Source organism: Thermobia domestica, chromosome 5 (assembly GCF_964235325.1).
Source record: "Thermobia domestica chromosome 5, izTheDome1.hap1.1, whole genome shotgun sequence".
Classification (NCBI taxonomy): Eukaryota; Metazoa; Arthropoda; class Insecta; order Zygentoma; family Lepismatidae; genus Thermobia; species Thermobia domestica.
The window spans coordinates 297733003-297760223 of NC_137458.1; the positions used below are offsets into that span (position 1 = coordinate 297733003).

The following is a 27221-nucleotide window of genomic DNA, read 5'->3' on the forward strand; positions in this document are numbered from 1 at the left end:
GTGGCTATGTAATTTATAATATTATCATATATATAGTAAATATATTGCTCAGGGTAAGTGTGTAGGTCTTACCAATTATATTGTGAAGAATCACTTCCAAAGTGGGCCTCGCTCTTAAGACGTTATAAAGCCTTTTTCGCGGCCAACACAGGTACTCAGACTTCTCTTCTGCAGTGATGGTCACCTGAAAAATATATAAACTATTCTAGTAACCTCTAGATTATAGGACATGTATAGCTACCTAGCCTAGATATTGTTTTTTAAATGAAAACCTTTCTTACTTTCGTTTCATCCAAGAACGTTACAATGTTCACAGGCTTGTACAGTCACTGACAAAATTTCTTCCCGTCTGACGAAATTAGTTTCGCAAATAACTTCAAAATTAAAGACAATTTGAGTACAGTTTTCAGTATTTTTTTAAATGTAATTTTTCTGTACGTTACTACTCTGTTATTCACAAAATGCTAGCCATACCACCGTTATTCCAAAAATTAATTTTACCAAGCTGAAAGAACTTTTGTCGCTGACTGCACAACGTTCAAATTAATCTATATTCGTCAGTAAGATTCTTACAACAAAGTCAGCTCTAGAAAGTACAGATAAATAATCAAATATAAAACACTTTCAATGATGCAGATACACATTTATTCTTAATTTTAAGTCCACATCAAAACATTTGGTTTCTACTGGTAATAATAATAATAATAATAATAATAATAATAATAATAATAATAATAATAATAATAATAATAATAATAATAATAATAATAATAATAATAATAATAATAATAATAATAATAGCATTATGTTGAATATTAACTTTACAAAATATAGTTTATGAGCAGGGGCAGACCAAGGGTCGGACAACCCGGGCGACTGCTCGGGGCGCCACAGTCAGGGGGCGCCAAAACGAGCCTCATAAAGTAAATTTTATGACGTGTTTTCTACTGATTTTTTTCGTTTATATTCTTGTGAAGTAGCGTAAATTCCATCATCATTTTCCATTCCACTATGGAAGAAGAGAGTTTCATAGTACTAGGGGGGCTATATCAACAAATGAAGACATGGCATGTAGAAGAAAGAATGGAGGGGGGTTATAGCGGGACATATTCTTTGTGAACTTTTCACGGGCAATGAATGTTATTGGATTTTATATATGTTACTCTTTTAAAGTGGTGGTGGAGGGGGAACAGTATATACGTAGATGTTATTGTAAGAGATTTTGCAGATAAAAAAGTTGGAAAGCTTATAGTGTAATTGTTGTGAGGTGCTGAAAACAAATGTATTTAAAATTGTTTAATTTGTTGCTAATTTTCAGCAATAGTGGAATTTACCTCTTTATTTAGTTTTTCTTAAGTTTTGCTATGCTATTAATTATCACGCCTGAGGCCAAAGGTTGCAAAATAATGAAAACAATTTGTATAAATAGTTCTAGATTTTAAGGTACTGTTTTTATGTAAGAAAATTACAGAGGTTATTCAGCCTACGTTTGGCCGATTTCGTTCCTTCCCCCTCCCGGGCAGAATGGACTCACCCGACCTGGCTCGTGGCGTCCTGCAGTATTGTGCAGTGGCTTCCTGAGAACCGAGTTGGTTTTTCGCGTGGACGACAATAACGCACAAAACAGGGAAATTGTTGTGAGTGTTGTGTTAAATTTGTTTCCAAGTGTGTGGGTTTCCGCTCTGTGACCAAAATGCCGCCCAAACTAAGCCGGTTTTGGGAAGGCTATGTTGCGGCTCTTTATGACGCTCACTTTAGTGTTTCTGTCATTAGAAAACAGTGCAAGAAGAATTGTTGCAACATCAGTTTAAGTGGAATAAAAAATGTTATTAAAAAGTACAAGGGCAACGAAGCTCCACCATTTGGATCACCAACGAAGTTGCCTAGGAAGCAGGAATGCACCAAGGCCACCTCCACCATGCAGAGGAAACTTCGTAAAATGGCAATACAAGAAAATCCGCCAACATAAAGCTGTATGGCTAATCGTCTTGATGTGTATTTGGGGACTGTGAGCCGGACGTTACACCATCAATTCAAGCTGGAAAAAGTCATGAAAGCTCGCGGCCACCTTCTCACGGATGTCCACCAAAAGGAACGAAAGTGTAACGCCCGGAAGCTGTACGAACGGCATCTGGCAAAACAAAGGTGGATGTACGTTGTAGTGCTCGACGAAGCATGGATTTACCTTTCCGACTGCGACAAACCGACAGCCATCATGTACCGAGAGAAAGGCGCCAAGAACTTCAGAAGGTGGGTCCGTGTCTGTAAAGAATCCTTCCCAAAAGGGTTCATGGTCGTTACTGGCTACTGTTACCGAAGTAAACTGAAGATTCGTAGGGTGGCGAAGAACTGCAAAATAAATTCACAGTATTTGCAGGAGCAGATCATGCGGCCGATCTACGAGCATGAGATTCCAACAATGTAGGGAAATGACGCCAATCTGGTGCGCATTCATATGGACAAGGCTTCATCACATACCTCCCGATCGTCCCTCGCATTCTACAGGGAGATGGAGGAGGCTTGTGGTATACAGGTGATACCTTTCAATGAGGTACCTGTTAAATCTCCAGATGCAAGTCCTATGGACTATTGTGGATTTGGATTGCTTTGGGAAAACGGCGTGTGGCAACTGTGGAAGGCCTTTAGAAAGCTGCGCAAAGGGAATGGGACAAGATTCCCCTCCCAGTTCTTCAGAGAAGCCTATTACAGTGGAAATTACGCTGTCGGGCTATTGTTAGGAACCAAGGGAAACACATCGAGCACTTACGAACCTGGCGCTATGGATTCTTCTAAATTTTTAGGTAAATCGAAATTGGCTAAATGTAGACTGAACAATCTCTGTATATGGACGCTTTTTCATAAAGTTCCCTAAATTGACTTTGATATTGTTTAGCTACTTGTCAAACTTACGAAGGTTAGAGGATTTCTAATAGATGATAAAACCTGTTATTAAACTTTAGTCTTGTAAGAGTGTTCAACTTCTGTACAAATTCATGAGGTACGTTCAGGGGCGGACCAAGGCAAAATTTTCACCCGGGCGAAGTGATTGTTTGGCGCCCTCTCTAGTCCTAGTCTGTATTTTACATTTTACTACAGTGATTTTAATATTTTTCAAAACGAAAAGTTAATACTCAAATACATGATATAGGTATATTTAGTAGGCTACTTAAAAATATGCATATGCTATCAATTACATTGTGTTATTATTATTATTATTATTATTTATGTACCGGTATGTATAAACAGAAACAATATCGAACATCATTTATTGAATACTACTACTTGTAAGGTGAGGTGATTTTGAGTTGAGGCTATATGAGACGGGACCTACTGATTAACGTGGAATCCAAACCATATGAGCTCCCGCCGGGACTACTAATTGTGACATGATTACTGCTATATTATAAATTGTTTTGTTATATCAATAACATCAGATGTCATTCTACCATATATCCGACTATGTGACAATCTATTCTAATAAGTGAAATACCAATAAATACATTTCACATACTATGTTGAACCTGTTTCATGAGGCGGGTGGAAGGATTCAAAAGCACTCGCTGATTTTGTTTCTCGTAGTGCTGCTTTTAACCCCCCCCCCCTCCTATGTTGTCGCAGAGTAGTATATTCGATTTCACAAGCACAGTCGAAATGAATGACTTGGCAAGAACTGTACATAACGAAATAATAACATCTATTCACTACTTTCAATAATGGTCAACAGTTTGGCGCGATGGTGTCGTCGTTTCTAAGAAATCAAAAGTTTAAGTGCTGTGTACACTGTTCCTTTCCACTACCACTTTAAAAGAGTAACAGATATAAAATCCAATAACATTCATTCCTTGGGAAAAGTTCACAAAGAACATGGCTCGCTATAAACAATACCAACTCCTCCTCCACTCTTTCTTCAACATACCATATCTCCATTTGTCGATATAGCCCCCTTGTTACTGTGAAACTCTCTTCTTCCATAGTGAAATGAGAAAAGATTATGAAATTGACTTTACTTTACAACATAAATGAAAAATAATCAGTAGAAAACATGTTATAAAATTTACTTTCTGAGGCTCGTTTTAGCGCCCCTCTGACTGTAGCGCTCCGGGCAGTTGTCCGGGTTGCCCAACCCTTGGTCCGCCCCTGGGTACGTTTTATGAATGCTATGGACTTCAACTACTAGGACCTACATACAAAATGTTGTTTATACTCGTATTGCTGTGCGTAAAACACGTTTAACCTATGTGAAATATATTTATTGATATTTCACGTTATTAGAATAGAGTGTTACATAGTTGACTACTATATGGTAGAATAACTCCTGTTGTTATTGATATAACAAAACAATTTACAATATAGCAATAATCATATCACCATTAATAGTATTCAATAAATGCTGTTGGATATTGTTTTTGTTTATGTATATCGATACATAAATAATAATAATAATAATAATAATAATAATAATAATAATAATAATAATAATAATAATAATAATAATAATAATAATAATAATAATATACACAATATAATTGTAGAATTTGTAAGCACTAAATATACCTATATAATGTATTTGAGTATTAATTTTTCTTTTTGAAAAATGTGTTTAAAATATTGAAATCACTGTAATAAAATGTCAAATATAGGATAGGACTAGGGGGGGGGGGGGCGCCAAAAAGTCACTTTGTCCGGGTGAAAATTTTGCCTTCGTCCGCCCCAGTTTATGAGTCTAATTAATGCAACCTATTTGGTTTTATACTTTTTGTTTCTGCTAAATGAATCATTAGAACGACCACTGGAGTGACCCAAGAGTATGAAGGGGAATTGAATCCCCTCCAAGTTTTAATATGTTTCATTTTAAGGAAACGCTTAAATGCAAATGTTGGAGTATTTGAGTCTAATGTCGCACGATTATGCTCTGAGGCTAAGGAAGACGGTGGTGAAATGGAAGATAATGATGAAATGACGACAGTGGGAGGAAATGGGAAAAGCCCGAGAAAACTCACGCACGCGGTGTTTGTATACCATAAAAATGTTAGCTGTAATGGTACTTATATTGAAGTGGAAAAGAATAATACATAGGCCTACTACCCGAAAAGCTTTGCTTCCGCCCCGAAATAAATTCCTGCATACGTGCCTGCATAGAATCTCTAATCATTAGGATTCGAACCTAGATTTCTCACAGTATAAGTTTACTTACAACCAGTGGCGTATTTACGATTTTGTTTCGGGGAGGGCTTTTCTAACTTTCGGGGGGGGGGGGGCTTTGCCTGAAAATGTGAAAATTCTGCAAGATATTTCATATACTTTACTATAGTAAGAAAGATTTCGGGGGGGCTTAAGCCCGGAAGTCCCCTTTAAATACACCACTGCTTACAACAGCTCAGAAATAACAGGCGAGATAAAGAATACACCTATGTGGCAGACAGCAAATGTTTAACAGAACAGTAGAATGTATATACAACGTTAAATTTAAGCTTTCTAAATCCGGAAATAGTCGATGTAAATAATATGGTAAAAGCTTTAGTTACATTTATCACAGTTATCAAAAATTACTTTATCCAAAGATACAAAGTTTAACGAATAACTAATGACAATTTGCATATTTGCCACTGATTTAACACAACCTGGGGGCTACAAGGTTGCCTGAAAGTAACATTAGGAAGTTTAATCTTAAGCTTGGCCTTACTGTAGCGAAGACGCTTACGCTTTTACCGAAGTTTTATGTTCTCTGGCTCATTATACGTTTTTATTTTCCCGTAAAACCATATATAGGTTTATTATACACAAATTTTGATTCTTCGCTGAAAAATCTTCCTTTTTTAATCTCAGAAAAATCTGGCAACCCTACTGTAAGCATCACATTTGAAGTAACTTGTCGAAATTCTAATAACAAATAATATTACATTTCTGAATATTACGTATAAAAACACTGTATTGACGAAATATAACAGTTTAATTGTAAAAAAAGAAAGAAAACCTAACAAATCAATTAACATAAGATAATTTATAAAATTAATAATACAGGATGGCCAAAAGTCATGAAGATGTTATAACTGTGAATAACTTTTTTTTTTTTATTTATCATTAGTTTCCATTGATATTTCACAGACTTAAAAGACCAAGTATGTGATATTGTTTACACTTATGTGTATATCAATATAATCTCAGATAAGTGTCTACCATTATGGGCCTCACACATACGGACGCTGTGTAGCACATGATTCATGACAGGGGGCAATATTTCTGGTCCGAGTGGCCTGTTTCTGTATGAATATTGTCCTTGAGCTAGAGGCTGGTAGCTAGCCCAAAAATATAGGGGGGCCGATAGAAGTTAGGGTGGGGCCCTGATCCAACCCTATTATAGTTTATCACCATATTATAGTTAATTTGCAAGCCTACTGTGATAATTTAGGGGGTCCAGCAAAAATTTAGAGGGAGCCAGGCCCTCTCTAGACCCCGCTTCGATACAGGCCTGTTGAGTTACTGTGTTGTTTGTGACATGATCACATACACTTTTGTCCTTCAGATACTCCCAAAGAAAATAATCAAGCGGAGTGAGTTCAGGCAAACAGGAGGGTCAGTTTATGTCAGTGTTTCTCCAGATAACGTGATGGCCGAAACCAATCCTGAGTATATCAATTAATCCCCTTGCCGTGTGTGCTATGGCCCCATCTGGCTGAAACCACATTACAGGCATGTTCTTCACTGGAGGACGCACAATAGTCTCAATCATATTTCGATATCGATCACCGGCCACTGTTTCTGTATTGACTTCATCATCTTCATCATTATTTTATTTGGGGCTATCTGTCGTACAAAGTGTATGTGTACAACCCGCAAACAATACAGCAGATCAACGACAATATTCGTGCAGAAATACGAGCGATCGGACAAAAAGTGTTGACGCCTGTCATGAATCATGTGCTACACAGAGCCCGTATTTGTGAGAATCATAATGACGGACACCTACTTGAGATTATGCTCCGCACAATCTTCCATCCTTGGCCTTTAAGTCTGTGAAGTAGCAATGGAAAGTAATGATAAATAAATAAATAAATAAATAAAGTTATTCACAGTTATAATCCCTTCGTGACTTTTGGCTCACCCTGTATTAGAAGCAATTTTTAAACTTCTCTGCACTATTTTATCTTTTTAGTTATTATTTATTTATTTATTTTTGGAACAATAGAATAGAGATTATTTTTAACTAGGAATGTTTGTTGATTTTTGTTTTGTACCTGGAAGAGGTCATCGTTGTCCGCCTGGTACGCCTCCCACTCCGGAGAATCAATGAACTGATGTGGCAAAATATAGTGAAGATGCATGTTATCACAGGTGACACGTAATCTGAAAAAAGAAAAGCTTAATTAAACAAGGCTTAATTAAAAAAGAAAAGCTTAATAAATGCATTTTCAAATTATTTTAAGAAGAGTAACCGGAAGAATTCAACAATAATTGTTGGTTGCTCCTTGCATGATTGAATTCAAGTAGGTCTAAATTTTTGTAATCGTATGCTGTTATCAGGGGGTGCGAATAACGACGCCAGGGTGTGAGCGTCCACGCTCACAGAAGGATCAGGATGATGTCCTTAACTCATCAACTCACTTGAGGGTAACTGGAAGGCCAGTTGTAAGTTGGCGAGCCTAGCGCGACGAAGCCTAAGAGCGAGCCACTCAGCGGAAAGAAAAAGAGAAGACACCCACGCCTCGCTCTCATTTTGCGATTCAGGTCATTCGACTCTCATTTCGACTCGGATTCGTCTCTCAGAAACCAGTGAGGAGCTCCAATTCTTCATAGCATCAGTGATATATAAAGTCATTATTTTAATCAGTCCAACGCAGTCTCCAGTTGAAGAGCCAATCATTCGAAGAAGAAGCTGAGGAAACTATCCGGAAGAAGCTTCCAAGAAGGAATCCACCACGTGGGCTAAGAAGGGGCAGACATAATTGCGGTCCTTGAGCGTCTTCCAGCAACTATAAGTTAAGTAAAAAGATTTCTTGGGAACGGTGGACGAATACCGTAAATTACCTTTTTTTTCTTAAATTCATTCATAATTTTATCACCCTCCATTCTCTTTGCATTCTGTCCATTTTATTATTTCATTAAGTCAGCCGACATCAGTATTGCAGACAGAATTTAACTTCCACTTGTGTCTAACTTACCTTAGTTCAAATAAATAGTTTATAATACCTAAACAGTTCTCTTGTTTAGTTATTGAAACAGTGTGCCTTTTATGTCTAGGTAGCCGCTTCACGGCCTATGTCTCTGTGTGGTATTTCTCTCTGCCATCGCGCGTAACCTCTGTTGCTATCGAGACCGACAATAAACTTGTTTATTGTTCAGGGTTTGTGTTTCCCTGGTTTTATTGATTGGATAATTTTCCAAATTATCACAATCAATCAAATCGGCGTGCACAAATATGAAGATTATGAGACTGATGTGCAGTTTTACTATAAGGAGGCAGGTTTAGGGCCGTGCTCGATAAAAAAAAAAGCTTTAATTTGGCACACAGTGTGGGATTTTGCAGGGACCCATCAGATAAAGAGAACAACCGTTTCACGCTTTGTTATAGAGAGAGGGAACCGATACAGTATAGTTTTAACGTCTTTTGATTCACCTTCTATATTTACTGCGAACATCTCAAAATTTCTATACTGTTTTCTGCATTTTGTTTCCGTATTTCAGGTAATTCATTCACATTCGTCCATTTTTCCATTCATTTTAGTAGTTGTAGAGCATTATTTTCATGTTATGGTGTTTTATTCAGAAGTCAAATGTATGTATGTGTATGGAATATGTTAGAGTCGTGAGTGAAGTGCATTCTATGTCCGCTGATTTAGGCACAGAGAGAAAGTCTTTGTTAAGGAAAGTTTTCGACCACGTGGCTAGCATCATCGCCTTGTTCGTTTCCACAAGCATCACGTTCATAAGTTCATTTCATTCCTAATTCATTTTTCTCAAACAGTGTTATTTTCGTGGTATTACTAAGTCATTTCATAATTCTTCGAGTAGCCCTCCCAAATAGAGAAAGATCGTATTCTCATTCATTAGTGTATGATATTACGTTGTGGGAAAATGGCGATGAACATCGACACTTTTAAAGAAGCAATGAAGTCCCTTATGGATGATCAGTCAAAAGAATTGACAGAAAAATTGCAATCCAATAAAGAAGAGCTCACAGACCAGCTCAATAAAAACAAGGAAGAGTTCACAGACCAGCTCAATAAAAACAAGGAAGAGCTCACAGACCAGCTCAATAAAAACAAGGAAGAGCTCGTTGACCAACTCAACGAAAACAAGAAAGAGCTCACGGAAGAATTCAATGAACAGCTACAAGCCACAGAACGAAAACTTTCCGGAACAATGACAGCTATTGAGAACCATATGTGCTCAGAATTTAGTGACGCGAACGAGGAAATTAAAAGCGAACTATCGACGATGTGCGACGTCGTCATTTCAATCATGCAACACACTGAGCAAGCTCTGGAAGAAACGCGGAAGAGTATCCAATCCCTTGATAACCGGTGTTCTAGCCTAGAAACTGTAGTTGCTAACAATAAAAGTGCTATTCTTAATTTGGAGCACAAAACGGGTGTCATTTTTAAAGCCACACAATCAGTACAATCTGACTGCGCGAACGCCTACAGTCATATCTCTTCCAGAGTTATTGAAGTTGACCATTCCCTTACAAATTTCGCCCAGAACTTTAACGGCTGCATATCGAATATTACAAGCGAGATGGAGAGAAACCGTGATGCTAGCACCCGCCAATCTCAATCTGTGCTAGCACAAGTCCAGGCACTACGCCAGGAAACTTTTACCGGTCAATTCGAGCTGCATCAGCGTTTACTAGCTCTAGAAAATAGACAAGAACGGCACTATCGTTCTTCGGAACACGTTCAAATGCAGGGTCAAGGAGACAACATTTCACAAAACCAGCATTTTCTGGATGTAAGGGAACCCGCCACTGTGCCCTTGTTTGGTGCCAGGCAACGTCGCACACCCTCTCGATCCGCCCAGTTTTCACAGGCGACATCCGCATGCGAAGGTGACCTTAGCCCAAAATTTCAGGATGAGGCCTATGAAAGTGAATCCTCAGGGTCAGAAAGTGAAAGTTACCGTCACCCTACACCTCGCGTCAATGTCCGTTTTTCTGATTTGGCCCACCTCACGAAGTTTTCGGGAACTGGTGCTTCTCTATTACCTGACACGGTTTTGGCCAAATTTGAGAGCGAGATGTTATTTCTTCGAGTTCCTCATTCACAGTATCTAGAATTGTTGCAGTTCTGCCTCGAAGGTGACGCCCTTTCATGGTTTCAGTTAAACAGAACGAACATTCGAAACTACCAGGAATTCCGAACTGAGTTAAGAGCACACTATCAGAATAGCTTCATAGTCGCAAATAAACTGACTTCATTGCGAACGCAACATTTTTCGCCATCTCGTCACACCTCCGTTGAATCGTTCGTAGTAAGTCGTTTTCAAGACATTAGAGCTTTGTGTCCTTCTATTTCAGACACGGAAATCATTTCCACTCTGATTCCTTTGTTGCCTACGCGATTTCAGACCTACCTGGTAGCAACACAACACGAGAGGTTTCATGACTTTGTTTCGTGCGTTCAGAGGCTTGAAGCGTTACAGGAATCAGTGACAGACACCCGTTCCGCTGCGCCCGGTTCCAGTAGATATTCAGCGCCTCGCCTCAGCAACAACACTCGTCCTGCATATTCGTCTCAATTTCCCCGTAATAATAACATACAGAATTTTCCAGCATCAAATAGTCACGTTCCTCCCCGCACGTTCCAGAGGCAAGTTAATCACGTTGCGCTTGAGAATGACGAAACCTCTCGCAGGAACCGTGATCACTTAATTGAATCACAGCCTTCTCGTACTTCCCTCAGACGTCCAGCACGGGCTGCACGTAATAGACGCCGTAACCGTAGCCATAGCTTACAACCACGTGATACACAGGAATCTTCCCGTTCCCGACAACCGCAGGTTCGATTTCAGTCTCCTGCATCGGAACCGGAAATCGATTCCCAGTACGAGAATCGCAGGCCATCCCCACGAAGCCCTATAAGTGACGATGAAATGTACTACCAACAAGAGCAGCATTTAAACTGACTCGCAGCTTTCTTGGTACGGAGGTCAAGAATAGCTTAGACACCGTGAATCTTGGTAGTGAACCCTCCAGTGAAGGAACTAGTTTCCAATGTAAAACTGAACATAAGACCTTTTACGTCAGGCAGTCACTGCTATGTGTAGACCCACGAAGTGATACTTCTCAGTTTGTTAACCTTAGTGACGATGACAACGAAAGCGAGGATGAAATAGAGGCCCTTTCGAATAAGCAGTTAGACTTTCTCGAATGCACGTGCAGCTCGAAAGTCGTAGTAAATATTCTAGGTAAAGAATATACGTGCTTGTTGGACGGAGGAAGTGAATGTTCCCTCATAAGCAAAGACATGTGGTCTAAAATAAGCACTATTGTCTCGTCACCGCGACTCGAACCAGTTCCTCACGTATCACTCGTCGGATTCCACGGAGGCAAACGCGCCCATGTAAAGGGTAGAATTTCTATTCCCGTGAAGCTTGGTCAACTATAAATTATCATACCATTTCTTGTAGTGCCTAATATTAACGAACAAATTATTCTCGGACTAGATGCACTTTCACAGTTGCGTACTATACTTGATTATGGTAATTGCACGGCTACTTTTCATCATTCCGACTTTTGCGCTATTTTAAATATTTTGCCGGTGGCCAGTGCGAAAGAAAAACACAAAAGTAGTGATAATACTCAGTTTCATAGTAACAACATATGTGTTAGTATGTCTGTTGACTCTCAGTCAAATTCTAACCACGAACACCGTTTTGACGAGAGCTACGAGTTGCATTACAATCCTGACGATGTCACTCTTGAGGGTGACGAAACTGTTCTGAATGTAAATTCCCAGAAGTTAGTAACATTAGGTCGTACTTACGTAGAAGAAAGTAGTAACACTTTTAATGGACGGGGTATATCTCCAGAACAGCATCCAGAATTATTTGCTACTGATGCTGAAATACTTCAAGCTGTTGAATCTTCCCATGTCCCACCCGAATACAAACAGAATCTCACCGATATACTAGTCAAACATCGTCACGTTTTCGCCAAGTTTCCCGGTTTGTGTCGAGACTTCCAATATGACTTTGGTATCACACATACTGAACCGATAGTACGAAAACCTTATCCCATTGCTTACAAATATAGGGAAGCTGTTAACCGTGAGATAGATAAATTGCTTTTCCTTGGGGTGATCGAAAAGGCCTCTTCCCCACATTTAAATCCGCTTCACGTGGTGCTGAAGAAATCAGCGGAAGAAGATGGACTGCCATCCATCCGTTTAGTAACGGATTTAAGAGGTGCTAACGCCGTTACACCGTTACATCAACAAAGGCCAGAGAAAATAGACGAGCTTCTCGCCAAGTTCAGTGGCAAAAATCTCTTCAGTACTTTAGATTTCTCTCAGTCCTATTTACAATGCGAAATTTCTCCCCAGTCCCGACCGTATACTGCATTTTTATATGCCGGAACGCAGTACCAGTACACTGTAGTACCTAACGGTCAGAAGAACGGCTCCACTGCCCTGAACATGTGTTTGAACCATGTGCTAGGTGACGAGTTATCACGTCAAACCATAAGATACATCGACGATGTATGTTTAGCGAATTCTAGCCCCACTGAGCATCTTTCTTTGTTGGATAAAGTGTCTGGAAAAATCAAATGTTCAGGGATGACACTGAACTTGTCGAAGTGTGATTTCTTTAAAAATGAAACACAGTTTTTAAGCTTCAATATCACCTCCCAAGGATACAAGAAGAACCCCCAGGCTGCAGACGCCATTAAGCGCCTCCCCAAGCCTCACAATGTGAAATCTCTTAGGAGATGGTTAGGCATTATTGGATGGCACCGCCGTTACATTCCCAGTTTTTCAGTCTTAGCAGCACCTCTCTTTAATTTATTGAAAAAGGACTCACACTGGCAGTGGACTGAGGCCTGTGAAATCGCTTTGAATAAGCTTGTCAATCTCGTCATTGAAGACGTTATGCTGTCCTTTCCAGACCATAACAGACAGTTTTTCATCCAAACGGACGGCAATCTACAAGCCGTCGCTGCAGCCTTATTTCAATTTGATGAGAACGGCAATAAGCGTGTCATAGAATATTTCTCTAAAATGTTATCCCCCGTTCAGTCTAAATATACCATAACGGAAATCGAGGCTTACGCAATAGTGTGCGCCGTAAAGAAGTGGGAAGCATATCTACTTGGCACGCATTTCACGGTCCTTTCAGACCACAAGGCACTCACGTCGCTGAACAATGTTTGTTCATGGAACCCCAGGTTATCACGTTGGTTCATCCAACTTCAACGTTTTGATTTTTCAATAGAATACGTCCCGGGAAGACAGAACGAATGTATTGATGCATTCACACGCTTGCTTCCTTCATTGGAACACAAAATTGTGAGAACTCACGCTCTCAATGTGCTGAACGATGACGTCACACGTGTCACCAGACAGGAACTTATTGACATGCAACGCAGTGAATCTGATTACCACCCCATCATTCAGTATATTGAAGCAAAGTATGCGTCTCAAACAGCGTCACCTGAAATGCCTTCTGCGTCGAGCGACACCCAACAGAACGCAGTGACCCACCGTGGTAAAAGATCTTGGGACACCCTATATAAACTGCAAGATGGCATTCTCACAATAAAAGACTTTCGCTTCCCAGATCGTTTTCGCATCTGTCTCCCACACCAGTTACGATCCAAAGTCATAGAGTGGTACCACAACATGGGTCACTTCGGTAGAGACAAAGTTCTTTCCAGCATCTCGCGAGCGTTTCACTGGCCACAAATGCGCAAGGATGTTGCAAAATACATTCATGATTGTGTCACATGCATGCGCACGAAACACCAAAAGATCCCCACCGCACCTTCCATGGGATCCAGCTCTAAAGGCTCTAAAGGCGAATTAATTTCTATAGACTTATATGGTCCTCTCCCACGTGGCAGGCAAGGCGAAACATTTCTGCTCACTGTCATGGATTGCTACTCACGATTAGTCCAGGCATATTGTCTGAGGAGTGCAACCACTCAGAGCATAGTAAAGTGTTTAGAGAGCAGATATTTTCAACACCTAGGAGTACCATTAAAGGTGTTAACGGATAATGGTCCACAGTTTGTTTCTAATCATTTTAAGAGTTTCTTATCTCGATATAACATTAGACATCTGCGGACAACTCCTTACCATCCGGCTTCGTCACCGGTAGAACGCATTCATCAAGACATGTCACGCTTGTTTCGCCTATTTTGTTCACAGAAACATCAAGACTGGACGCTTTTTGTATCTCAAATAATTATACTGCTGAATCACTCCATTTCCTCGTCCACTGGAATGTCAGCAGTAGAGATACATTTTAACGACGACCCTAGTATAGCCATCGCTCGAATATGGCAAACCACATTAAAAGAAAAAGACTCCAATGATAACGCTTCCTTTTGGCGTAAACGTTTACTTATGGCCGATCTCAAGAGACGACGTAAGATCGAGCGTCGCAACGACAAATTGCAGCAAAAAGGCGAAAAGCTGCCCACAATCAAAGAAAGTGATCTCGTTTTCTTACGCTCACATCCAGCGAGTAGCGCCATTAATAAACAAATTTACAAATTTTTCGACGTGTATCTGGGGCCCCTCCTCTGTTACAAACGCGTGGGAAATAAGGCTTTCGAGTTGTTAGACTTAAGAGATGGTTCCTTGCATGGCACTCACTCTGTTGACAATCTGAAGCTTTGGAAGCCATCAGCGGAGATGAGAGAGAAATGGTTGCAGGGCGTGGGACCGACGAATACGGCTGACAGAGACGATTAGGACACGCATTTTGTTTGAGCGAGGTTAGATAGTAAACTCAACCCCCCCCCTCCTTCAATTTTCCACCTCTGTCACCTTCCCTTGTATAACATTCACATTTAATAACTAATTTTAAGCGCATACCCCCCATTCTCCTCCACTGGTCCTTTGAATAACGTCCAAACCAACCCAACAAAAGTGTAATACAGTGCCTCGAACTGTGCTCAACAAAACATCAGTCATCTTTCACTAAAGTGTAGTGCAGCACAAACTGCCAATGTGGTCAGAACTCCTCAGTGCATCGTCATGTCACTCCGAACAGTGCTTCATACGCTACTCTGCAACAACCGTAAGCGTATCCAGTTCAAAGTGCGTCGAGTTTTGTCTAATTCACATTTTGTCACGGAACTACAGCACAAACATTCCCAATAGTGCATCATGTTAGTGTGTCACGAACGGTGCCGGCTGTCAGTGAAAAAAAACGATAGAAAGAGAAAGACAAACCTGCATCTAAGTGCATAAATAACAAAAATTATAAGAGTAGATCTAATTAGTGTTGTTTCTATCTCCAAGTTTATTGTATATTACTATATAATCATTTCATTGAATTCCGTTCATAAACTGCATACTATATTAACCACATATTTATGAGTGTATGAAATAATGTGTAACTGGAGAGGAATCGCATAATTTATTCTCCAAAATGCGCTGCAGCATACAACATATATATATTGTAAAGTGTGTAAATCTATATGTATAAGTGTAAATAATCACCTGTTTTTACCCCCCCTTCCCCCGTCAGTGTACAGTGCAGCGAACTCAAAACTTCGTTTTCGTTCTGATCTTATTCACAGCTTCAACTCCATCAAGAGAACAAGATCATCCATCACACAAGACAAGACACGAGCCAGCATCGACAGATGTCCACAACCAACACCAATTAAATTAAAAATCATATAAAGTAAAATATTTTTTTGAAGGCTCTCAAGCCATTAACCAAAATTCAATTTGTAAGAGGGTGACCTTTGTAATTAACTTTTTCTTTACATTCAAATTCATTGTAATATTTCAATTCATTAATTTCAAACCGTACACTGTGACCAAGAAATCTTCACCCACATCTTGTCAAGTATACCAGGATCATCTTCGTCGTGAGTTCTTCCTCTCGGAGCACCAATCTGTGAGCGTCCACGCTCACAGAAGGATCAGGATGATGTCCTTAACTCATCAACTCACTTGAGGGTAACTGGAAGGCCAGTTGTAAGTTGGCGAGCCTAGCGCGACGAAGCCTAAGAGCGAGCCACTCAGCGGAAAGAAAAAGAGAAGACACCCACGCCTCGCTCTCATTTTGCGATTCAGGTCATTCGACTCTCATTTCGACTCGGATTCGTCTCTCAGAAACCAGTGAGGAGCTCCAATTCTTCATAGCATCAGTGATATATAAAGTCATTATTTTAATCAGTCCAACGCAGTCTCCAGTTGAAGAGCCAATCATTCGAAGAAGAAGCTGAGGAAACTATCCGGAAGAAGCTTCCAAGAAGGAATCCACCACGTGGGCTAAGAAGGGGCAGACATAATTGCGGTCCTTGAGCGTCTTCCAGCAACTATAAGTTAAGTAAAAAGATTTCTTGGGAACGGTGGACGAATACCGTAAATTACCTTTTTTTTCTTAAATTCATTCATAATTTTATCACCCTCCATTCTCTTTGCATTCTGTCCATTTTATTATTTCATTAAGTCAGCCGACATCAGTATTGCAGACAGAATTTAACTTCCACTTGTGTCTAACTTACCTTAGTTCAAATAAATAGTTTATAATACCTAAACAGTTCTCTTGTTTAGTTATTGAAACAGTGTGCCTTTTATGTCTAGGTAGCCGCTTCACGGCCTATGTCTCTGTGTGGTATTTCTCTCTGCCATCGCGCGTAACCTCTGTTGCTATCGAGACCGACAATAAACTTGTTTATTGTTCAGGGTTTGTGTTTCCCTGGTTTTATTGATTGGATAATTTTCCAAATTATCACAATCAAATCGGCGTGCACAAGGGCATAGTGTCTCAGTAAAATTTTAGAAAATCAATATATATCGGGAAACTATCTCGTTCTTCGTTTGATTTTTCCCTGAAAAGAAAAAAGATATTATATGCAGGGCTACTGTAAATAACATTCCCAATTTCAAAGTTTAATTGCTGAAGTTTGTCTATTCACAATGAAGGAAAAACTCAGTTTTAGTGACTGGCAAAGCTGATGTTTAGTTACGCATTTCGCGGCTAGGGTGGCAGTATATCAAAATGACAGAAAACTATGGGATAGCATTTTGTATTCTTGATTTCATAAGTAAAACATTTTATAGTTAGTGATCAACGAAATTTCAGGACGATATTCGGGTTAGATCCACAAGCGGGCACCCAATTCGGAAGTGGTGCAGACAATTTAAAGAAAGTGGATGTATCTTCAAGACAAAATCAACAGGCCGACCACGAGTTGTCGAGGAAACAGGTGATCGTGTGCCGACAAAAATCAGTTCGTGCAGCAAAGAATTGAGTTTGAAGCAGACAACAATGTGGAAGATTCTGCGAAGTTGTTTGCAATTTCATCCGTACTGAATGAAATATTGTTGCAGGCGTTTCAACCTACTTACAAGGATAAGAGACTTAAGTTCTGCGTTGCGATACCAAATCCTATGAAAAGAGATAGTTCATTGAGTCAGTTGTATTCAGTGATTAGAATACTTTCCACCTTTCGGCAGGCACGTATTCACGGGGTCTAGGGGAGGCCGGGCCCCCCTAAATTTTTGCGGGCCCGTCTAAAAATTTCAAGGTAGGCTTGCAAATGAACTATAATATGGTTGGATCGAGCCCCCTAACTTCTACCGCCCACCTTAAATTTTTGGGCTGGCTACCGGCCTGCCTTTCGGGGAAAGTAAAAAAAAGTGAGGATCTGGGCTACGTATGGGGTTGCTATACATCCCGGAATTTCCAGAATACCAGAATTGCCGTCTGCGTCCAAGTGTCCCAAAAATAAACTTCGGGACGCATAAATGTCTCGGTTTTCGGTGAACAAGAGAAAAATGTTTTTCTTCTCACATTTATATAGGGTCTATATATATATTAAATGTATGGATAGGCTATAGCATCTTAAATCACAAAAAGGGTTAAACATTAACTGACAAACCCATAACACTTATTGTAACAATGTCGGTATTTCTCTCCGAATGCGTGTAGAGATCAAAAGTTGATATTTGAAGACCTGAATTGCATAACATCCCAAGTCAACTCTTTTTCTTCGTATTTTGCATTTTGTTTTTTTATGTTAGTGTCTATGTTTTAAGGGCTATTCACTTGCATAATACGTAAATCCAAATCAAAACCTTTTTTTTTAAAAAAAAAATACAAATTAATTTCAGCTAAACAATAGCATGCCTTCTAAAATCACAAATGTACTCCGGTGGACTTGGGATGTTCTGCAATTCAGGTCTTCATTTAAAGCTTGTTTTATGTTACAGTATTAACTTCCAATAATTTCCTTTGTACTCTGGGGCTGGCGTGACCGACATTTCAAAAGGGAAAGCTATTGTTTACGTTCATATCCTCAAATAGCAAGCCTTGATTAAGATTTCAATAATATTCGCAAAAATGGAATATATATATATATATATATATATATATATATATATATATATATATATATATATATATATATATATATATATATATATATATAAACTTTGATAGATAGGAAACTACCGTAGGAGGCAGAAATTTAATACGTTCCTTCACTACATACACTACAATGATCTCATGTTTCACCTCGACATGGGAATGTTTTTGTAATTTCATCAGCTCAGTTCTCAGTAGTGAGTAGATGTGACACAGTGCTTGTTGATTAGTTGTGAGTGTTGTTCACTGAGGTGCGTAGCATGCGGATTCCGTCGCTAGTGACTCAATAATGTGTGTTTTTATCAGTGGTGCCTCCCCTCATGTCCATGACGCACCCCCCCTCAATCGTCTATCCGTAGGTGTTCTTTCATGAAAAAAAACTTTTCGATTAATTTTTACACCCATTCAAACATATTTATATAGATTTTTACCCCCCCAAATATTTCAATGACGCAGTTTGCGTCATAGCCCCCCCTTGTGGGCACCCCTGTTTTTATTTATTTATTTATATCAATACATCAAGCAAGTCCCTGTCATTTCACATATTTTGAAGATGAAAGTATAGTGTCCTGGATTTTCAATTTCGAAATATAGCATCCGTAACTTTGGAAAACTCTCAAGGTTAATGAAGAATATATTCTTGACTCCTCCAAGATGAAAGTGTTTTGTGCAGTCACCCGAAAAAAAAAGGTGTATCGCCCTATGTTTTTCGAGGAGGATACTGAATGCGAACTTTCCTATCTTCATACGCAACAGACATGGCTTTTCTCGCAGCTGGAAGAGGACATGGAATATATTATTTTCCAGCAGGACGGGGCACTCCTCATATTGGCCGTAGAGTGAGTATAATCACTCTACGATATTGGCATCGGGATGTTAGGAAGGAACTCAAACAGAACTTAATGGATAGGAGCTAATTGTGAAGTTCAGCTTCCTTGGCCCTCCCGGTCGCCAGATATAACCCCATGTGACTCTTGTTATGAATTATGTTAAAAATTAATTGTAATTATCAGCCATCGCTTCCTAACTATTTACCTGAACATCGAGTATACACTCAAGAAGCAGTTGCATCTCTGAGATGCTGGAAAGTATGGCAAGAAGTAGATTATCAGATTGATGTGTGCCATATTACAAAAGAACATTTATATTGAGATGTTTGATGTGGAACATAATAAGTATTAAAAAAAAACTTTAAGAGTTTTACTTTCATATAAAATAATTGAATATCATTATTGAATAAAACGTGAGTTATTGAACCTTGAAATCGGGAAGATCATTTATAATAGTCCTGTATGAGTTCAACCGAAGTCATTCGATCAGGATTAAACTTGGTATGGTGGTAGACCCTGACCAGTTATATGAATGTGTGACATGTGACATGATATGTGTGATATGTTGTGCGGACTTTCGGTTCATGAGTTATCTCCAATCAAATTTTGCGTCATATTTTTGAAAAAAAAAAAATAACGGAACTTATCCCATCGGAATCAAGGTTAGTATGGGAGTAGACCTTCACCTGCTGTATAAGCGTCTGAATATTCTGGTGTGTAGGCTTCTGGTTTGTAAGTTATGCACAAAGTTCTAAATCAATTTAATTGAGGATAAGAAACACATAAAATACTATTTAAATAGCTTACAGTAGCCAGAAAAGTTTATTCTTCTTCAAAAATAAATCAAATGGAGGATGACTTTTTTTAGATTTCGACAAGAAAATTTAAACAATCCACACAAGAAAAGTATATTATAAACATGTAGTTATAAAACAACCACCAGAGACACAATCGGCGCCATTATCTATGTGATTCCAGCTACTAGAGCCTGTCTAAGGAGTGCGATTTAAGTTAAGGTTACTGGCAAAAAGCATTCATAAAACGAAAACCACTCGTTCGATCTCAATGAAAGTTTCACCCTTTGCTTGTCATAGTATCTCAAGTGTATGCTAAGCGTGAGCGCGTAAACATAAACGGGAAGTGAATGACAGCCGAACATGGCAAGGCTCTCCGCGAGAGGCTTATCCAATTCTATGAGAACCAGTGAACATGTGATTTTACGGCTGCTTTAAACCATTTTAAGTGTGAATATCCTTATAGTACAGTGCATAGAATATTGAAAAATTATGTGGAGATTGGTGAAGCATCATGAAAGAAGAAATCTGGTTGCTCAATTTCAAAATGTACACAAAAAGTGAAAAGTTCGATTAGACTAGAACTCTTGAAGAACCCTAATTTATCAAACCGTCTTTTAGGACGAAAGTATAAGATTCCTGAATTCAGTGTAAGGATAATCAAGAAAGAACACGGATTCAAGGTTAAAACATGTAAAAGTGCACCCTTTTATAAAGAAGAACAGGAGAAGCGCGCTAAGATCAACTGCCGCAAACTCTCCGACAAGAAGTTCGCGAGCAAGATTGGGATCATGGATGATGAAACCTACTATTACCAAAACTTAGCGTTCGCATCTGTTTCCAACTATGTATTGTACACTGGTAAACATCAAGTTAATCCTAGCAAGTTTGTGAAACCTAAAGACAGGTATACGAAAAAGTTTTTGATCTTGCAAGCGATCGCGGCAAACGGTAAAGTTTCGTCTGCTCTTGTTCGAAGTGGGACAATCAACGGTGACCAGTATTTAGAGTACATTGAAAAGATTTTGTCTCTGTGGATACAAAAAGAGTTCACCGGACATGACATTGTGATTTGGCTCGATATGGCATCCTCGCATTATGTAAAAAAAAGTGCGAGACGCGCTTACTAATGCTGGTATTGGGTTTGTCGGTAAAAACGAGAACGCGCCAGAACTTCCTCAGGCTAGAAACATTGAGCATTTTTGGGCTCTAGTTAAACACGAAATGGCTAAAAACCTTATTTTCATCAAGGATGTGAAAGATATGCAAAACAAAGTGGTCGGAAATATCAAAAGAAGTGGCAAAAAGTAGTGGACAAGCGCTTTTCCAGAAGTTCCTGTTCAAGCTTCGATAAATCGGCCGCAAGGGTGTCTACAGCGTCAAATAGTAAACTACTTATTTTTTCAGATATCATTTGTTTATTATATTAAAATGTGTTGTGATTTCTCAAGAAATAAAAAAGTTACTACAAAAATTCAAAGTTCCCTTAACTTAAATCGCACTCCTTATTCCACCTATGCCCTCGGAACTATACTTCGGCCCAACCCCGCCGCCCTTTGACGGAGGAACCTTCCCTTTGCTTAGGGAAAAGAAGTGAAAGACCTCTGCAGTGTTGTCAATTGGTCATTCAGTCGTTTGATCTTGACAAGTGAAGATCGTAGTCTACTTAGAGTGGCTAGCAAGACAGGGCACAGCGAAGTCCTGAAATAATTCATTGTGACAACGCTTCCGCATTCAACAATTGAAAGATGTCGACCGCAGCAACTTGTCTCTTCTCTTTCGAGGGAGGTACGGGAAATCACATATCAATAGTAGCGCCAGCAGGGGCACAGTTGAAATATAAAGGCTCTAGCACGTTGCCAATTGAACCAAGGATGTTATAAAATAGAGGATCTGCCCTTACAACAAAACCTTGAAACCATACGTCACAGTTTCATCACCCCTACTCTGCCCACTCCGCCCAATAAGATCGCAATGTTTTGAGCCAACAATCATGGCGGAAACGAAAGTAGCCAATCAGACGATAGCGAAAACGAGAGTAACGAATCAAACTTGCTGATGCTCGGTTGTTTTTTTGGCTTCATTAATTTTATAGGATGAAGATACATATAAGCAGATCCTCTATTTTATAACATCCTTGAATTGAACAGTCGTGTGTCTTCTGTTTGTATGGCAAAAAACATTCATACATTTATTCAATGTGTGGATTTAATATTAAAGTCGCAGCATTTTGGCTAAGTCGACTATTGCACAAGCAGTGTCATAAAGTAGAAAATTGTATCATTTTTGGCACTAAATAACTTTAGTCAAGGCACAAGCTGCAACCAAAATGGCGCGGGCATAAGCCCGAATCCGTCTGCAATAAATAATATATTGTTACGTTACAGAGTAAATAAGTTGAAGGTAACAAAATCAGTCAACTGCTATTTGTTTCAATGTGTAGCAATGTTACCAAGTGAAAATCCTAACAAGATTTCTGACTAGAAGTCACCGGAAACATCAATTATTTAAAAACACAATATTACTAATGAATGAAAAGAGTATAACATTTTCGGAGCGTATAATAATGCAGTGTTTTTATTGTTTTTTTTTAAACCCTCGGACATCTATCAGAAAGTGAGAAAAAAGCTATGCACATAAGCACAGAGTACAAATGATATAAAAAACATGATAAATACTTCAGGGTTTTGTACATCTCATACGATACACGATACTACCTGCATATTAAAATAAGCTATTCAGATTTAATTTCAGTTGCGCGGTTAATCCTGATAAAACGAACAAATAATTGTTCTAAGCGAAGTATATTGTGTCTACACGAAATATGTAAATCTATTTGGTCTAGGAATTAATTCGTGCGGTTGGTACGCACACATTGAAGCTGTAGTACAAACACAAAATACATAAATACCTTAAGAAAAATATTGTCCATCGCTAGCCACCACTTTCGCCCATCTGTCAGGCAATGTACGGATTCCGTGGCGAAAGAAGTCCTCATCCTTGGAAGCGATCCAGTCAGAGACCCATGTTTCGATATCTTCTGAAGAAGTAAACCGCTGTCCAATCAAATCGTTGTTCATGCAATCGAACAAGTAGTAGTCCGAAGGAGCAACGTCTGGTGAATACGGCGGGTGGGGTAAAACTTCCCATCCGACATTTTCTAAATAGGTTTTTGACCGGTTTTGCGACACGTGGGCGAGCGTTATCATGTTGAACAATAAGTTTATCATGTCTGTTCTCCCATTCTGGTCGTGTTCTGGCCAGAGCTTGCTTCAAACGCATTAATTGTCGTCGATAACGTTCTCCATTCATAGTTTCACCCGGTTGCAGCAGCTCATAGTACACCACACCTTTCATATCCCACCATATGCACAGCATAACCTTTGCACAGTGAATATCTCGTTTTGATTGTGATGGACCTGGTTCACCTGGTTTCACCCAGGCCTTTTTTCGTTTAGGGTTCTCGTAATGGATCCACTTCTCATCACCCGTAATAATTCGATGCAGAAACCCCTTTCTGCTCTGTCGTTGAAGCAGCAATTCGCAAATGGTTTTTCGTCTTTCAACGTCTCTGTCTTTCAATTCATGTGGAACCCAATGTGACATCTTTTGAATCATTCCCATGGCTTTCAAGCGTTTGGAGACTGTTGTTTGATCAACGCCTAATGCTGCTGCAAGTTGTTCCTGCGTTTGACACGAATCCTGCTCGAGCAATGCTGTCAATTCTTCGTCTTGAAATGTTTTTGGCTGTCCAGCTCGCTCTTGGTCTGCCAAGCCGAAATCACCACTTCTAAACCATGCAAACCACTTCTGACACGTTCGCTCAGCTAGAGCATGGTCACCATACACTTCCACCAAAATACGATGACTTTCAGTCGCACTTTTCTGCATGTTAAAGTAATGCAGCAGGACACCCCGCAAAAACACTTTATCAGGCACAAATTGCGCCATGTTCACTTAACTACAAACTGGTGTTGTTGACGCTTTAATCCACTGCCCTATACTACGAACGATACGCGATGACAGGGGTTTGCAACACATGTGTGGATACACGGAACTGTGGGACGCTCCGTTCGTTGCGCCATCTCTTGTCCACCCGCACGAATTAATTCCTAGACCAAATATAAATTAATTAAATAAAATACATATTTTTACTGAGTAAAAGAAATATCCATTACAAGAGCATTATTTAACGTATGTTTTAACTGTTACAATTATTCTAAGCTTGATGTACAAATTACCTGGAGGATGAGAGGTAATATTCTTTCCTAAATAATAACATTGATTTCTATTATAAATATAGTTCCCAAAAGAGTTCTTCAAATTAACAAGTTCCAGCTCGTAACGGAATTTAATTATTACGAATACCAAGGGGAAATAAAAATACCTTGATGCATGTTAACAAAACTAAATGAGTATTTTAGCATTTAGGCTGTTGTCGGAAAATAATATTGGGACGGGAGTTCATGAAAGGACTCTTCCGATTTAATTGATTGGAGGGAATAATGACAAGGGTGATTAAGAAACATGAACGGTTCTTAACTATAAACTTGATTAGTGAATATACACGGTTTTCACGATACTAAAAGCCTGTGACAAACATCTTGGCATTTCAGCTAAACGAATAAAATGCAAGCTCTGTCGCGACGTTGCCAAATGATAAAGGGGTTTGGCTATGGCTAAGCAGACAAACTACAGCGAGATCAGGTGACAGGGATGTGTGCAAAATAAACGTGGCAATACCGCTGGCCTCTCATTTGCTAGCAGCATTTAAAGGGAACTTGGAGCGCCACCTTCAAATGCCAAGATATCTTGTTTGGCTTGTTTGGCGTGTCTTTCGCTTGCATTTAGCTTAATAAGGCTTGCCATTGATGAGTTTCGCCTATACTTGGCTTGCGTTTGAGATAATTTGACTTGCGTTCCACTTCTGAAGACAAGCTTGCCGCAAGCCTTGCCCTGATGTAACTAACTAGCTTGCCACAAGCTTGGAGCAAGCCAATTGGCTTGCATAGTACAGCTTGCGGCAAGCTAATTGGCCTGGACAAACTTGCAGCAAGTTTAAATTTCTGTCTGGGATGTTTGTCACGGCGTTTAACTATCAAGTACTTGGTCATTTACGTAGATGACAAAAATAGGACTGCTGATGTTACTCAAAACGTTAATTAGAATTTTTGTATTCGAATTCTTGATTTTAGGAGAATTATGATCTTTTTTCTTTCTTTAGCACGTGCAAACAGTGATTATTTCAGTTTTCAATATAAACGCTAAAATTCTTCAGAAATAAACCAATAAGATAGCAGTAGTGCGTGTGTGACAGTGTCTGTATTCAAAGTAGCATAATTTTCAACCATTGCTACCTAGATGTATTTTTTGTGTATTATTATAAAAGCAGTGAGCGAACAAGTAAAAAAAAGAAAAAGAACAAAACAAATGTGTTTGGCACTTCCTTTAATATATCTAAATTAATCTAATCACATACCTTCTGTCCTAGGAATTGGACACTCAACAATCTAGGGAAAATTTGAAAGAAAAGGAAAAATGTTATGTCAGTGGAGGGAAATTTTCATAAAGAAATCTAGGAAAACTGCAGCGGACTTCGGTCGACAAGTTTTATTCTTAGTGAGATAAGAACCTTATCAACACGTCATAAAAATTCGCTCGCTGAAAGCTAATTTCTTAGCAAAAGCTTGGCAACAGCGCTTTACAATCTCATTGGTTCATGCGAACCATCGATTTCGCTGCCGCGTTATATAGATAATTTATATTTGCATTTTGCGGACACTATCTGACATTCTTCCGGATAGATGTAAAGGCATATTTCAAGATCTGAAGTAAGGTATCGTTGAAACATTTCCGATATGGGACTTAGATCAGTCGAGTTCACGATTCAAAATATTGCTTGATATAATATTGATGGTTGGATTATTTTACTCCCATAACCTCACGAACACACACACACACACACACACACACACACACACACACACACACATACACACACATATATATATATATATATATATATATATATATATATATATATATATATATATATATATATATATATATATAAACTTTGTGTAAATTCATCTTAATTCTCATATATACATTGAATCTATGCTTTCAATCAGTGGTACGCAACAGACCTTTATACACTGTTGTTTTTTAATGCAATAACGTACTACATATTACTAATACAGAAGAATTTCGATAACTCGAACCTGAAGGGGTAGACTGAAATTCGAGTTACCGAGTTGTTTTGAGCAACAAAGGTTTGAGTGGCCACAACAAAAATTCGAGATATCAAAGTTCGAAGTTATTCAACCTCTATAACTCGAAGTTTTATTCATTCAACCTCTAGAACTCGAAGTTTTATTCATTCAACCTCTATAACTCCAAGTTTTATTCATTCAACTTCTATAACTCGAAGTTTTATTCATTCAACCTCTATAACTCCAAGTTTTATTCATTCAACCTCTATAATTCCAAGTTTTATTCATTCAACCTCTATAACTTGAAGTTTTATTCATTCAACCTCTATAACTCCAAGTTTTATTCATTCAACCTCTATAACTCGAAGTTTTATTCATTCAACCTCTATAACTCGAAGTTTTATTCATTCAACTTCTATAACTCCAAGTTTTATTCATTCAACCTCTATAACTCCAAGTTTTATTCATTCAACCTCTATAACCTGAAGTTTATTCATTCAACCTCTATAACTCCAAGTTTTATTCATTCAACCTCTATAACTCGAAGTTGTGAAAGTTCCTTAAATTGAATAAGTTGACTAGTAAAAATAAAATACTGTGCATGTATTGTTTTGGAAGGAAACTTTTATCTTTAGTCATGAATAAAACATAATTACATTACTCATGAACAACAATAACAATTACATAAAAGCATAAGGCTATTGCTTCGAGTAATCGAGGTCACATCAAAAGAAATTCGATTTATAGAGGTAGCCCTAAACTTCGACTTGTACAAGTTCGCAAATACGAAGGTTCAAGTTACTAAGGTTTTTAAATATAATTATGAAACCCTTAAA

General features: G+C 38.8%; 1 protein-coding gene across 1 annotated transcript in view; it reads right to left on the bottom strand.

The window, feature by feature from the left end:
• LOC145686729 (uncharacterized) overlaps window positions 1-27221 on the bottom strand; it is a 351998-nt gene that overhangs the window by 49274 nt on the left and 275503 nt on the right. Inside the window, exons 3-4 of the mRNA XM_081760339.1 lie at window positions 7236-7344; window positions 73-184 (exon numbers count right to left, since the gene is read on the bottom strand). Of these exons, the coding sequence (XP_081616465.1) occupies window positions 73-184; window positions 7236-7344 (221 nt within the window). The remainder of the gene's footprint in view (window positions 1-72; window positions 185-7235; window positions 7345-27221) is intronic.